The sequence below is a fragment of the Bufo gargarizans genome, chromosome 2, assembly GCF_014858855.1.
Source record: "Bufo gargarizans isolate SCDJY-AF-19 chromosome 2, ASM1485885v1, whole genome shotgun sequence".
In the NCBI taxonomy this organism is placed as follows: domain Eukaryota; kingdom Metazoa; phylum Chordata; class Amphibia; order Anura; family Bufonidae; genus Bufo; species Bufo gargarizans.
In genome coordinates, this window is record NC_058081.1 from 379108646 (window position 1) to 379125163 (window position 16518).

The 16518-nt window shown below is 44.2% G+C and overlaps 1 protein-coding gene across 1 annotated transcript in view; it reads left to right on the forward strand.

Moving 5' to 3' along the window:
- The window catches only part of LOC122925917 (sodium/potassium-transporting ATPase subunit beta-2-like), a 21399-nt gene extending 5287 nt beyond the window's left edge, over nt 1-16112 (forward strand). The window contains exons 2-3 of the mRNA XM_044277260.1: nt 2983-3158; nt 15756-16112. Of these exons, the coding sequence (XP_044133195.1) occupies nt 2983-3158; nt 15756-15920 (341 nt within the window). The 3' untranslated portion in view covers nt 15921-16112. The remainder of the gene's footprint in view (nt 1-2982; nt 3159-15755) is intronic.
- The last annotated feature ends 406 nt before the right edge of the window (nt 16113-16518 follow it).

Consider the following 16518-nt stretch of genomic DNA (forward strand, 5'->3'; position numbering starts at 1 on the left):
GTACACGTAGCTGTAATTATATAATATATAGGTGATGTGTCCGGCCTGTGTCAGTCCTCCTTACACACATACTATAGGGCACTATAGACGCTGTACACGTAGCTGTATATTATATAATATATAGGTGACGTGTCCGGCCTGTGTCAGTCCTCCTTACACACATACTATAGGGCACTATAGACGCTGTACACGTAGGTGTATATTATATAATATATAGGTGACTGTGTCCGGCCTGTGTCAGTCCTCCTTACACACATACTATAGGGCACTATAGACGCTGTACACGTAGCTGTATATTATATAATATATAGGTGATGTGTCCGGCCTGTGTCAGTCCTCCTTACACACATACTATAGGGCACTATAGACGCTGTACACGTAGGTGTATATTATATAATATATAGGTGATGTGTCCGGCCTGTGTCAGTCCTCCTTACACACATACTATAGGGCACTATAGACGCTGTACACGTAGGTGTATATTATATAATATATAGGTGACGTGTCCGGCCTGTGTCAGTCCTCCTTACACACATACTATAGGGCACTATAGACGCTGTACACGTAGCTGTATATTATATAATATATAGGTGATGTGTCCGGCCTGTGTCAGTCCTCCTTACACACATACTATAGGGCACTATAGACGCTGTACACGTAGCTGTATATTATATAATATATAGGTGATGTGTCCGGCCTGTGTCGGTCCTCCTTACACACATACTATAGGGCACTATAGACGCTGTACACGTAGCTGTATATTATATAATATATAGGTGATGTGTCCGGCCTGTGTCGGTCCTCCTTACACACATACTATAGGGCACTATAGACGCTGTACACGTAGGTGTAATATTATATATATATAGGTGATGTGTCCGGTCCTGTGTCAGTCCTCCTTACACACATACTATAGGGCACTATAGACGCTGTACACGTAGGTGTATATTATATAATATATAGGGTGATGTGTCCGGCCTGTGTCAGTCCTCCTTACACACATACTATAGGGCACTATAGACGCTGTACGCGTAGGTGTATATTATATAATATATAGGTGACGTGTCCGGCCTGTGTCAGTCCTCCTTACACACATACTATAGGGCACTATAGACGCTGTACACGTAGCTGTATATTATATAATATATAGGTGATGTGTCCGGTCTGTGTCAGTCCTCCTTACACACATACTATAGGGCACTATAGACGCTGTACACGTAGCTGTATATTATATAATATATAGGTGATGTGTCCGGCCTGTGTCGGTCCTCCTTACACACATACTATAGGGCACTATAGACGCTGTACACGTAGCTGTATATTATATAATATATAGGTGATGTGTCCGGCCTGTGTCGGTCCTCCTTACACACATACTATAGGGCACTATAGACGCTGTACACGTAGGTGTATATTATATAATATATAGGTGACGTGTCCGGCCTGTGTCGGTCCTCCTTACACACATACTATAGGGCACTATAGACGCTGTACACGTAGCTGTATATTATATAATATATAGGTGATGTGTCCGGCCTGTGTCGGTCCTCCTTACACACATACTATAGGGCACTATAGACGCTGTACACGTAGCTGTATATTATATAATATATAGGTGACGTGTCCGGCCTGTGTCGGTCCTCCTTACACACATACTATAGGGCACTATAGACGCTGTACACGTAGCTGTATATTATATAATATATAGGTGATGTGTCCGGCCTGTGTCGGTCCTCCTTACACACATACTATAGGGCACTATAGACGCTGTACACGTAGCTGTATATTATATAATATATAGGTGATGTGTCCGGCCTGTGTCAGTCCTCCTTACACACATACTATAGGGCACTATAGACGCTGTACACGTAGCTGTATATTATATAATATATAGGTGACGTGTCCGGCCTGTGTCAGTCCTCCTTACACACATACTATAGGGCACTATAGACGCTGTACACGTAGCTGTATATTATATAATATATAGGTGATGTGTCCGGTCTGTGTCAGTCCTCCTTACACACATACTATAGGGCACTATAGACGCTGTACACGTAGCTGTATATTATATAATATATAGGTGATGTGTCCGGCCTGTGTCAGTCCTCCTTACACACATACTATAGGACACTATAGACGCTGTACACGTAGGTGTATATTATATAATATATAGGTGATGTGTCCGGCCTGTGTCAGTCCTCCTTACACACATACTATAGGGCACTATAGACGCTGTACACGTAGGTGTATATTATATAATATATAGGTGATGTGTCCGGCCTCTGTCAGTCCTCCTTACACACACTATAGGGCACTATAGACGCTGTACACGTAGCTGTATATTATATAATATATAGGTGACGTGTCCGGTCTGTGTCGGTCCTCCTTACACACATACTATAGGGCACTATAGACGCTGTACACGTAGGTGTATATTATATAATATATAGGTGATGTGTCCGGTCTGTGTCAGTCCTCCTTACACACACACTATAGGGCACTATAGACGCTGTACACGTAGGTGTATATTATATAATATATAGGTGACGTGTCCGGCCTGTGTCAGTCCTCCTTACACACATACTATAGGGCACTATAGACGCTGTACACGTAGGTGTATATTATATAATATATAGGTGATGTGTCCGGCCTGTGTCAGTCCTCCTCACACACACTATAGGGCACTATAGACGCTGTACACGTAGCTGTATATTATATAATATATAGGTGATGTGTCCGGCCTGTGTCAGTCCTCCTTACACACATACTATAGGGCACTATAGACGCTGTACACGTAGCTGTATATTATATAATATATAGGTGATGTGTCCGGCCTGTGTCAGTCCTCCTCACACACACTATAGGGCACTATAGACGCTGTACACGTAGCTGTATATTATATAATATATAGGTGATGTGTCCGGCCTGTGTCAGTCCTCCTTACACACATACTATAGGGCACTATAGACGCTGTACACGTAGCTGTGACGAGACGAGCTCTGCGATCGCTGTCGGTTTTCCCGTCTTCCTCACATTCTCCTCTTTTCCAGAATAATAATAATCTCCTGGGTGACATCCAGTACTTTCCCACCTACGACAATCAGATCCTGGGAGGAATTCACCTGAAGTACTTTCCATATTATGGGAACAAAGCGCAGGTAAGTGGCTGCTCCAGACGTCATCTATCTGACCTTCCCCTGAGATCCTCCAGACTTCAGACTTCATCTCTCGATGCACCATTTATGGACCATTTTAAAGTGTGGACACATAAGTCTGAGAAGTAGAAATCCCAAAGTCACTGATATAGGAAAGCTTCTTTACAGTAAGAGCAGTCTCCCAATGGAAGGTCCAACCCCAAGCAGTAGTAATGTCAGGGGCTATGCTAGCATTCCTGGTCACTGATACAGGAAAGCTTCTTTACAGTAAGAGCAGTCTCCCAATGGAGTGTCTAACCCCAAGCAGTAGTAATGTCAGGGGCTATGCTAGCATTCCTGGTCACGGATATAGGAAAGCTTCTTTACAGTAAGAGCAGTCTCCCAATGGAGTGTCTAACCCCAAGCAGTAGTAATGTCAGGGGCTATGCTAGCATTCCTGGTCACTGATATAGGAAAGCTTCTTTACAGTAAGAGCAGTCTCCCAATGGAATGTCCAACCCCAAGCAGTAGAAATGTCAGGGGCTATGCTAGCATTCCTGGTCACTGATATAGGAAAGCTTCTTTACAGTAAGAGCAGTCTCCCAATGGAATGTCCAACCCCAAGCAGTAGTAATGTCAGGGGCTATGCTAGCATTCCTGGTCACTGATATAGGAAAGCTTCTTTACAGTAAGAGCAGTCTCCCAATGGAATGTCCAACCCCAAGCAGTAGTAATGTCAGGGGCTATGCTAGCATTCCTGGTCACTGATATAGGAAAGCTTCTTTACAGTAAGAGCAGTATCCCAATGGAATGTCCAACCCCAAGCAGTAGTAATGTCAGGGGCTATGCTAGCATTCCTGGTCACGGATATAGGAAAGCTTCTTTACAGTAAGAGCAGTATCCCAATGGAATGTCCAACCCCAAGCAGTAGTAATGTCAGGGGCTATGCTAGCATTCCTGATCACTGATATAGGAAAGCTTCTTTACAGTAAGAGCAGTCTCCCAATGGAATGTCCAACCCCAAGCAGTAGTAATGTCAGGGGCTATGCTAGCATTCCTGGTCACGGATATAGGAAAGCTTCTTTACAGTAAGAGCAGTATCCCAATGGAATGTCCAACCCCAAGCAGTAGTAATGTCAGGGGCTATGCTAGCATTCCTGGTCACGGATATAGGAAAGCTTCTTTACAGTAAGAGCAGTCTCACAATGGAATGTCCAACCCCAAGCAGTAGTAATGTCAGGGGCTATGCTAGCATTCCTGGTCACTGATATAGGAAAGCTTCTTTACAGTAAGAGCAGTATCCCAATGGAATGTCCAACCCCAAGCAGTAGTAATGTCAGGGGCTATGCTAGCATTCCTGATCACTGATATAGGAAAGCTTCTTTACAGTAAGAGCAGTCTCACAATGGAATGTCCAACCCCAAGCAGTAGAAATGTCAGGGGCTATGCTAGCATTTCTGGTCACAGATATAGGAAAGCTTCTTCACAGTAAGAGCAGTCTCACAATGGAATGTCCAACCCCAAGCAGTAGTAATGTCAGGGGCTATGCTAGCATTCCTGGTCACGGATATAGGAAAGCTTCTTTACAGTAAGAGCAGTATCCCAATGGAATGTCCAACCCCAAGCAGTAGTAATGTCAGGGGCTATGCTAGCATTCCTGGTCACTGATATAGGAAAGCTTCTTTACAGTAAGAGCAGTCTCCCAATGGAATGTCCAACCCCAAGCAGTAGTAATGTCAGGGGCTATGCTAGCATTCCTGATCACTGATATAGGAAAGCTTCTTTACAGTAAGAGCAGTCTCCCAATGGAATGTCCAACCCCAAGCAGTAGTAATGTCAGGGGCTATGCTAGCATTCCTGGTCACTGATATAGGAAAGCTTCTTCACAGTAAGAGCAGTCTCCCAATGGACTGTCCAACCCCAAGTAGCAGTAATGTCAGGGGCTATGCTAGCATTCCTGGTCACTGATATAGGAAAGCTTCTTTACAGTAAGAGCAGTCTCCCAATGGACTGTCCAACCCCAAGCAGTAGTAATGTCAGGGGCTATGCTAGCATTCCTGGTCACGGATATAGGAAAGCTTCTTTACAGTAAGAGCAGTCTCCCAATGGAATGTCCAACCCCAAGCAGTAGTAATGTCAGGGGCTATGCTAGCATTCCTGGTCACTGATATAGGAAAGCTTCTTTACAGTAAGAGCAGTCTCCCAATGGAATGTCCAACCCCAAGCAGTAGTAATGTTAGGGGCTATGCTAGCATTCCTGGTCACTGATATAGGAAAGCTTCTTTACAGTAAGAGCAGTCTCCCAATGGAATGTCCAACCCCAAGCAGTAGTAATGTCAGGGGCTATGCTAGCATTCCTGGTCACTGATATAGGAAAGCTTCTTTACAGTAAGAGCAGTCTCACAATGGAAGGTCCAACCCCAAGCAGTAGTAATGTCAGGGGCTATGCTAGCATTCCTGGTCACTGATATAGGAAAGCTTCTTTACAGTAAGAGCAGTCTCCCAATGGAATGTCCAACCCCAAGCAGTAGTAATGTCAGGGGCTATGCTAGCATTCCTGGTCACTGATATAGGAAAGCTTCTTTACAGTAAGAGCAGTCTCACAATGGAATGTCCAACCCCAAGCAGTAGTAATGTCGGGGGCTATGCTAGCATTCCTGGTCACTGATATCGGAAAGCTTCTTTACAGTAAGAGCAGTCTCACAATGGAATGTCCAACCCCAAGCAGTAGTAAATGTCAGGGGCTATGCTAGCATTTCTGGTCACAGATATAGGAAAGCTTCTTTACAGTAAGAGCAGTCTCATAATGGAATGTCCAACCCCAAGCAGTAGTAATGTCAGGGGCTATGCTAGCATTCCTGGTTACTGATATAGGAAAGCTTCTTTACAGTAAGAGCAGTCTCCAATGGACTGTCCAACCCCAAGCAGTAGAAATGTCAGGGGCTATGCTAGCATTCCTGGTCACGGATATAGGAAAGCTTCTTTACAGTAAGAGCAGTCTCCCAATGGAATGTCCAACCCCAAGCAGTAGTAATGTCAGGGGCTATGCTAGCATTCTGGTCACTGATATCGGAAAGCTTCTTTACAGTAAGAGCAGTCTCCCAATGGAATGTCCAACCCCAAGCAGTAGTAATGTCAGGGGCTATGCTAGCATTCCTGGTCACTGATATCGGAAAGCTTCTTTACAGTAAGAGCAGTCTCCCAATGGAATGTCCAACCCCAAGCAGTAGTAATGTCAGGGGCTATGCTAGCATTCCTGGTCACTGATATAGGAAAGCTTCTTTACAGTAAGAGCAGTCTCACAATGGAATGTCCAACCCCAAGCAGTAGTAATGTCAGGGGCTATGCTAGCATTCCTGGTCACTGATATAGGAAAGCTTCTTCACAGTAAGAGCAGTCTCACAATGGAATGTCCAACCCCAAGCAGTAGTAATGTCAGGGGCTATGCTAGCATTCCTGGTCACGGATATAGGAAAGCTTCTTTACAGTAAGAGCAGTCTCCCAATGGAATGTCCAACCCCAAGCAGTAGTAATGTCAGGGGCTATGCTAGCATTCCTGGTCACGGATATAGGAAAGCTTCTTTACAGTAAGAGCAGTCTCCCAATGGAATGTCCAACCCCAAGCAGTAGTAATGTCAGGGGCTATGCTAGCATTCCTGGTCACTGATATAGGAAAGCTTCTTTACAGTAAGAGCAGTATCCCAATGGAATGTCCAACCCCAAGCAGTAGTAATGTCAGGGGCTATGCAAGCATTCCTGGTCACTGATATAGGAAAGCTTCTTTACTACTGCTTGGGGTTGGACATTCCATTGGGAGACTGCTCTTACTGTAAAGAAGCTTTCCTATATCAGTGACCAGGAATGCTTGCATAGCCCCTGACATTACTACTGCTTGGGGTTGGACATTCCATTGGGATACTGCTCTTACTGTAAAGAAGCTTTCCTATATCAGTGACCAGGAATGCTAGCATAGCCCCTGACATTACTACTGCTTGGGGTTGGACATTCCATTGGGAGACTGCTCTTACTGTGAAGAAGCTTTCCTGTATCCGTGACCAGGAATGCTAGCATAGCCGCTGACATTACTACTGCTTGGAGTTGGACATTCCATTGTGAGACTGCTCTTACTGTAAAGAAGCTTTCCTATATCAGTGATCAGGAATGCTAGCATAGCCGCTGACATTACTACTGCTTGGGGTTGGACAGTCCATTGTGAGACTGCTCTTACTGTAAAGAAGCTTTCCTATATCAGTGACCAGGAATGCTAGCATAGCCCCTGACATTACTACTGCTTGGGGTTGGACATTCCATTGTGAGACTGCTCTTACTGTAAAGAAGCTTTCCTATATCAGTGACCAGGAATGCTTGCATAGCCCCTGACATTACTACTGCTTGGGGTTGGACATTCCATTGGGATACTGCTCTTACTGTAAAGAAGCTTTCCTATATCAGTGACCAGGAATGCTAGCATAGCCCCTGACATTACTACTGCTTGGGGTTGGACATTCCATTGGGAGACTGCTCTTACTGTAATGTCAGGGGCTATGCTAGCATTCCTGGTCACTGATATAGGAAAGCTTCTTTACAGTAAGAGCAGTATCCCAATGGAATGTCCAACCCCAAGCAGTAGTAATGTCAGGGGCTATGCTAGCATTCCTGGTCACTGATATAGGAAAGCTTCTTTACAGTAAGAGCAGTCTCACAATGGAATGTCCAACCCCAAGCAGTAGTAATGTCAGGGGCTATGCTAGCATTCCTGGTCACTGATATAGGAAAGCTTCTTTACAGTAAGAGCAGTCTCACAATGGACTGTCCAACCCCAAGCAGTAGTAATGTCAGCGGCTATGCTAGCATTCCTGATCACTGATATAGGAAAGCTTCTTTACAGTAAGAGCAGTCTCACAATGGAATGTCCAACTCCAAGCAGTAGTAATGTCAGCGGCTATGCTAGCATTCCTGGTCACGGATACAGGAAAGCTTCTTCACAGTAAGAGCAGTCTCCCAATGCAATGTCCAACCCCAAGCAGTAGTAATGTTAGGGGCTATGCTAGCATTCCTGGTCACTGATATAGGAAAGCTTCTTTACAGTAAGAGCAGTCTCATAATGGACTGTCCATCCCCAAGCAGTAGTAATGTCAGGGGCTATGCTAGCATTCCTGGTCACTGATATAGGAAAGCTTCTTCACAGTAAGAGCAGTCTCCCAATGGAATGTCCAACCCCAAGCAGTAGAAATGTCAGGGGCTATGCTAGCATTCCTGGTCACGGATATAGGAAAGCTTCTTTACAGTAAGAGCAGTCTCCCAATGGAATGTCCAACCCCAAGCAGTAGTAATGTCAGGGGCTATGCTAGCATTCCTGGTCACGGATATAGGAAAGCTTCTTTACAGTAAGAGCAGTCTCACAATGGAATGTCCAACCCCAAGCAGTAGTAATGTCAGGGGCTATGCTAGCATTCCTGGTCACGGATATAGGAAAGCTTCTTTACAGTAAGAGCAGTCTCACAATGGAATGTCCAACCCCAAGCAGTAGTAATGTCAGCGGCTATGCTAGCATTCCTGGTCACGGATATAGGAAAGCTTCTTTACAGTAAGAGCAGTCTCCCAATGGAATGTCCAACCCCAAGCAGTAGTAATGTCAGGGGCTATGCTAGCATTCCTGGTCACTGATATAGGAAAGCTTCTTTACAGTAAGAGCAGTCTCACAATGGAATGTCCAACCCCAAGCAGTAGTAATGTCGGGGGCTATGCTAGCATTCCTGGTCACTGATATCGGAAAGCTTCTTTACAGTAAGAGCAGTCTCACAATGGAATGTCCAACCCCAAGCAGTAGAAATGTCAGGGGCTATGCTAGCATTTCTGGTCACAGATATAGGAAAGCTTCTTTACAGTAAGAGCAGTCTCATAATGGAATGTCCAACCCCAAGCAGTAGTAATGTCAGGGGCTATGCTAGCATTCCTGGTTACTGATATAGGAAAGCTTCTTTACAGTAAGAGCAGTCTCCCAATGGACTGTCCAACCCCAAGCAGTAGAAATGTCAGGGGCTATGCTAGCATTCCTGGTCACGGATATAGGAAAGCTTCTTTACAGTAAGAGCAGTCTCCCAATGGAATGTCCAACCCCAAGCAGTAGTAATGTCAGGGGCTATGCTAGCATTTCTGGTCACTGATATCGGAAAGCTTCTTTACAGTAAGAGCAGTCTCCCAATGGAATGTCCAACCCCAAGCAGTAGTAATGTCAGGGGCTATGCTAGCATTCCTGGTCACTGATATCGGAAAGCTTCTTTACAGTAAGAGCAGTCTCCCAATGGAATGTCCAACCCCAAGCAGTAGTAATGTCAGGGGCTATGCTAGCATTCCTGGTCACTGATATAGGAAAGCTTCTTTACAGTAAGAGCAGTCTCACAATGGAATGTCCAACCCCAAGCAGTAGTAATGTCAGGGGCTATGCTAGCATTCCTGGTCACTGATATAGGAAAGCTTCTTTACAGTAAGAGCAGTCTCCCAATGGAATGTCCAACCCCAAGCAGTAGTAATGTCAGGGGCTATGCTAGCATTCCTGGTCACTGATATAGGAAAGCTTCTTTACAGTAAGAGCAGTCTCACAATGGAATGTCCAACCCCAAGCAGTAGTAATGTCAGGGGCTATGCTAGCATTCCTGGTCACTGATATAGGAAAGCTTCTTTACTGTAAGAGCAGTCTCACAATGGAATGTCCATCCCCAAGCAGTAGTAATGTCAGGGGCTATGCTAGCATTCCTGGTCACTGATATAGGAAAGCTTCTTCACAGTAAGAGCAGTCTCACAATGGAATGTCCAACCCCAAGCAGTAGTAATGTCAGGGGCTATGCTAGCATTCCTGGTCACGGATATAGGAAAGCTTCTTTACAGTAAGAGCAGTCTCCCAATGGAATGTCCAACCCCAAGCAGTAGTAATGTCAGGGGCTATGCTAGCATTCCTGGTCACTGATATAGGAAAGCTTCTTTACAGTAAGAGCAGTATCCCAATGGAATGTCCAACCCCAAGCAGTAGTAATGTCAGGGACTGTTAAACAAAACAAGGAATGCAACAGCTCACTGCAAACCAAATAAAGTACAAAATTACATCATAATATCAAATGCTGAACTAATAAGTTAGAGATATTTGGCAAATCGTTTTGTACAAAATTCTTTGAGCCCGTCTGCCGAACGTCAAGGCGATCTCTAGTTAGACGGGTTCCTAACACTAAATATACCTGTCATGTGCCATAGCGGCTATCATATAATTCAGAAAGTGCAGGTTCCACTTACATGCCGGATCCGCCTGAATTTCTGTCATTTTCGGTGCCAAAATGGCCTCCATTAAATCCAGGGAAAGCAGTTACCAGCATGCACGCCGGGCCCACTCCACACCACCCCCGGCGCCACATGGTCACCAAGGACTGCAATGAGAGTCCACACACTATCTCTCTCCTGGTGCCATGTGGCTTCAGTGAGTGATGGGGAGCGGGCCAGGCTATATACCAACACTAATTAAAATCAACCTGTGGGACAAACGAGCTGGTCAGGAGTGCACGACTGGGGAGGCAGCCGCACCTCCAGCACAAGCTGCAGAGAAAGTCAGGGGCTATGCTAGCATTCCACTGTGTAACTATATAGGGGGCTGTATGGCACTGTGTAACTATATAGGCGACTGTATGGCACGGTGTAACTATATAGGTGGCTGTATGGCACAGTGTAACTATATAGGTGGCTGTATGGCACGGTGTAACTATATAGGTGGCTGTATGGCACGGTGTAACTATATAGGTGGCTGTATGGCACAGTGTAACTATATAGGGGACTGTATGGCACTGTATAACTATATAGGGGATTGTATGGCCCTGTATAACTATATAGGGGATTGTATGGCACTATGTAACTATATAGGGGACTGTATGGCACTGTATAACCATATAGGGGGCTGTATGGCCCTGTATAACTATATAGGTGACTGTATGGCACTGTATAACTATATAGGGGATTGTATGGCCCTGTATAACTATATAGGGGATTGTATGGCACTGTGTAACTATATAGGTGACTGTATGGCACTGTATAACTATATAGGGGACTGTATGGCCCTGTATAACTATATAGGTGACTGTATGGTGCTGTATAACTATATAGGTGACTGTATGGCCCTGTGTAACTATATAGGTGACTGTATGGCTCTGTATAACTATATAAGTGACTGCATGGCACTGTATAACTATATAGGTGACTGTATGGCACTCATTTACTATATAGGGGGCTGTATGTCCCTGTATAACTATATAGGGGATTGTATGGCACTGTGTAACTATATAGGGGACTGTATGGCACTGTGTAACTATATACGTGACTGTATGGCACTGTGTAACTATATAGGGGGCTGTATGTCCCTGTATAACTATATAGGCGACTGTATGGCACTGTATAACTATATAGGGGGCTGTATGCCCCTGTATAACTATATAGGTGACTGTATGGCACTGTGTAACTATATAGGTGATTGTATGGCACTGTATAACTATATAGGGGATTGTATGGCACTCATTTACTATATAGGGGGCTGTATGTCCCTGTATAACTATATAGGGGATTGTATGGCACTGTGTAACTATATAGGGGATTGTATGGCGCTGTATAACTATATAGGGGGCGGTATGTCCCTGTATAACTATATAGGCGACTGTATGGCACTGTATAACTATATAGGGGGCTGTATGGCACTGTATAAATATATAGGGGACTGTATGGCCCTGTATAACTATATAGGGGACTGTATGGCACTGTGTAACTATATAGGTGGCTGTATGGCACGGTGTAACTATATAGGGGGCTGTATGGTACTGTATAACTATATAGGGGACTGTATGGCACTGTATAACTATATAGGGGGCTGTATGGCACTGTGTAACTATATAGGGGATTGTATGGCACTGTATAACTATATAGGGGATTGTATGGCACTCATTTACTATATAGGGGGCTGTATGTCCCTGTATAACTATATAGGGGACTGTATGGCTCTGTATAACTATATAGGGGGCTGTATGGCGCTGTATAAATATATAGGGGACTGTATGGCACTGTATAACTATATGGGGGGCTGTATGCCCCTGTATAACTATATAGGTGACTGTATGGCACTGTGTAACTATATAGGTGATTGTATGGCACTGTATAACTATATAGGGGATTGTATGGCACTCATTTACTATATAGGGGGCTGTATGTCCCTGTATAACTATATAGGGGATTGTATGGCACTGTGTAACTATATAGGGGATTGTATGGCGCTGTATAACTATATAGGGGGCGGTATGTCCCTGTATAACTATATAGGCGACTGTATGGCACTGTATAACTATATAGGGGGCTGTATGGCACTGTATAAATATATAGGGGACTGTATGGCCCTGTATAACTATATAGGGGACTGTATGGCACTGTGTAACTATATAGGTGGCTGTATGGCACGGTGTAACTATATAGGGGGCTGTATGGTACTGTATAACTATATAGGGGACTGTATGGCACTGTATAACTATATAGGGGGCTGTATGGCACTGTGTAACTATATAGGGGATTGTATGGCACTGTATAACTATATAGGGGATTGTATGGCACTCATTTACTATATAGGGGGCTGTATGTCCCTGTATAACTATATAGGGGACTGTATGGCTCTGTATAACTATATAGGGGGCTGTATGGCGCTGTATAAATATATAGGGGACTGTATGGCCATGTATAACTATATAGGGGACTGTATGGCACTGTATAACTATATGGGGGGCTGTATGCCCCTGTATAACTATATAGGTGACTGTATGGCACTGTGTAACTATATAGGTGATTGTATGGCACTGTATAACTATATAGGGGATTGTATGGCACTCATTTACTATATAGGGGGCTGTATGTCCCTGTATAACTATATAGGGGATTGTATGGCACTGTGTAACTATATAGGGGATTGTATGGCGCTGTATAACTATATAGGGGGCGGTATGTCCCTGTATAACTATATAGGCGACTGTATGGCACTGTATAACTATATAGGGGGCTGTATGGCACTGTATAAATATATAGGGGACTGTATGGCCCTGTATAACTATATAGGGGACTGTATGGCACTGTGTAACTATATAGGTGGCTGTATGGCACGGTGTAACTATATAGGGGGCTGTATGGTACTGTATAACTATATAGGGGACTGTATGGCACTGTATAACTATATAGGGGGCTGTATGGCACTGTGTAACTATATAGGGGATTGTATGGCACTGTATAACTATATAGGGGATTGTATGGCACTCATTTACTATATAGGGGGCTGTATGTCCCTGTATAACTATATAGGGGACTGTATGGCTCTGTATAACTATATAGGGGGCTGTATGGCGCTGTATAAATATATAGGGGACTGTATGGCCATGTATAACTATATAGGTGACTGTATGGCACTGTATAACTATATAGGGGACTGTATGGCTCTGTATAACTATATAGGGGGCTGTATGGCGCTGTATAAATATATAGGGGACTGTATGGCGCTGTATAAATATATAGGGGACTGTATGGCACTGTATAAATATATAGGGGACTGTATGGCACTGTATAACTATATAGGGGACTGTATGGCCCTGTGTAACTATATAGGTGACTGTATGGCACTGTATAACTATATAGGGGACTGTATGGCTCTGTATAACTATATAGGGGGCTGTATGGCGCTGTATAAATATATAGGGGACTGTATGGCGCTGTATAAATATATAGGGGACTGTATGGCACTGTATAAATATATAGGGGACTGTATGGCGCTGTATAACTATATAAGTGACCGTATGGCACTGTATAACTATATAGGGGACCGTATGGCACTGTATAACTATATGGGGGGCTGTATGGCCCTGTATAACTATATAGGTGACTGTATGGCCCTGTATAACTATATAGGGGACTGTATGGCCCTGTATAACTATATAGGGGGCTGTATGGCACTGTATAACTATATAGGGGGCTGTATGGCACTGTATAACTATATAGGTGACTGTATGGCGCTGTATAACTATATAGGGGACTGTATGGCGCTGTATAACTATATAGGGGACTGTATGGCCCTTTATAACTATATAGGGGACTGTATGGCCCTGTATAACTATATAGGGGACTGTATGGCGCTGTATAACTATATAGGTGACTGTATGGCGCTGTATAACTATATAGGGGACTGTATGGCGCTGTATAACTATATAGGGGACTGTATGGCCCTTTATAACTATATGGGTGACTGTATGGCCCTGTATAACTATATAGGTGACTGTATGGCACTGTGTAACTATATAGGGGGCTGTATGGCACTGTGTAACTATATAGGGGACTGTATGGCACTGTATAACTATATAGGGGACTGTATGGCCCTGTATAACTATATAGGGGACTGTATGGCCCTGTATAACTATATAGGGGACTGTATGGCCCTGTATAACTATATAGGGGACTGTATGGCCCTGTATAACTATATAGGGGACTGTATGGCCCTGTATAACTATATAAGTGACTGTATGGTGCTGTATAACTATATAGGGGACTGTATGGCCCTGTATAACTATGTAGGTGACTGTATGGCACTGTATAACTATATAGGGGACTGTATGGTGCTGTATAACTATATAGGTGACTGTATGGCCCTGTATGGCACTGTATAACTATATAGGGGACTGTATGGCGCTGTATAACTATATAGGTGACTGTATGGCCCTGTATAACTATATAGGGGGCTGTATGGCACTGTATAACTTTATAGGTGACTGTATGGTGCTGTATAACTATATGGGTGACTGTATGGCCCTGTATAACTATATAGGGGACTGTATGGCACTGTATAACTATATAGGGGGCTGTATGGCACTGTATAACTTTATAGGTGACTGTATGGCCCTGTATAACTATATAGGGGACTGTATGGCCCTGTATAACTATATAGGTGACTGTATGGCACTGTGTAACTATATAGGGGACTGTATGGCACTGTGTAACTATATAGGTGGCTGTATGGCACTGTGTAACTATATAGGGGACTGTATGGCACTGTATAACTATATAGGGGACTGTATGGCGCTGTATAACTATATAAGTGACTGTATGGCACTGTGTAACTATATAGGTGACTGTATGGCACTGCATAACTATATAGGGGACTACACCTCGCTTGTCTGTGGGATTCATATAGGTTAATAAGTTCTCCCCATGGGCCGGGGGATGCGGTCGATGTTAAAGGATTCTCTGCCCGTAGTTGTACATTGGGGGTCTACACCCCCCCCCCCCATCTATTTCAATATGTCCAATCACAAGTATGTATTAGAGCCCCGGAGTATGACGGCATAAAGGAAGAATAATCTAGACATGACGTCCCGGTCTGTGCTTCTACTAGACTTTGTATCAGCCAAAGACATTTAAGCAGAAACCCTAAAAATGGAGAATACTTGACAATTAAGTGCAATTAGCACAATTCATGTTCATTAACCATTTCATTTCTTTCACAACGTGCTGGATGGTGCTGCCTGAGAACCTTGTGTCATCCTGCTGAAGAATCTCTTCCTCTTCCCACAGCAAAACTACACGCAGCCATTTGTGGCGGTAAAGTTCCTGAATGCGACGAAGGACGTGGACCACATGGTGGAATGCCGTGTCAATGCAGCCAACATCAACAATCAGGATTCCCGAGACTTGTTCCAAGGGCGAGTCATCTTCAGATTGAGGATCAACTCTCCATGAGATGTCACCAGAATGGCCTGGTGTTGCTGTGTTGTCATTATCGCCCATTTTCTACCAATCAGCCCCCCCCCATCTGTGTATATTGCCCCCCCCCCCCCCCCCCATGTCATGTACATAGGTGTGTGTGTATATAACATATTTAATGTCAGACTTGTCGGCTCCACGTATCAATAAAGATCTGGTTTTCTAATCTCTGAGCCTTGTGTCCATTGCTGCTGCCTGGAGTCTTAGTCGCTGATGCCACCTGCACATGGTGTCCGTGCCGCGCCGAGACTGCACCTCAATGGTGGCAGATGTGTCACCTACATGGAGCGGTCAGGGCAAAGTCATAACAAACGTCTACATGGCCACATTGTCTGGGATCGCGCCGTGCAGACCTTCTCATCACGTTCAGTAGCATGCAAAGGTTTGGGCCCCTCATATTCCTGTTACTGGGAACAGCGGAGTTAAAGATGAAATGATCCCCAAAAGACAGAAAGTTACAGATCACGCATTCACATTTTTATCTTTTACATTTTCCAAAAATGTAAAGGGCCCGAAGGAAACCTTTGGGCCCCCTGCATGGTTAGTGCCTAGTAGCGCACACATCGGCAAGTAT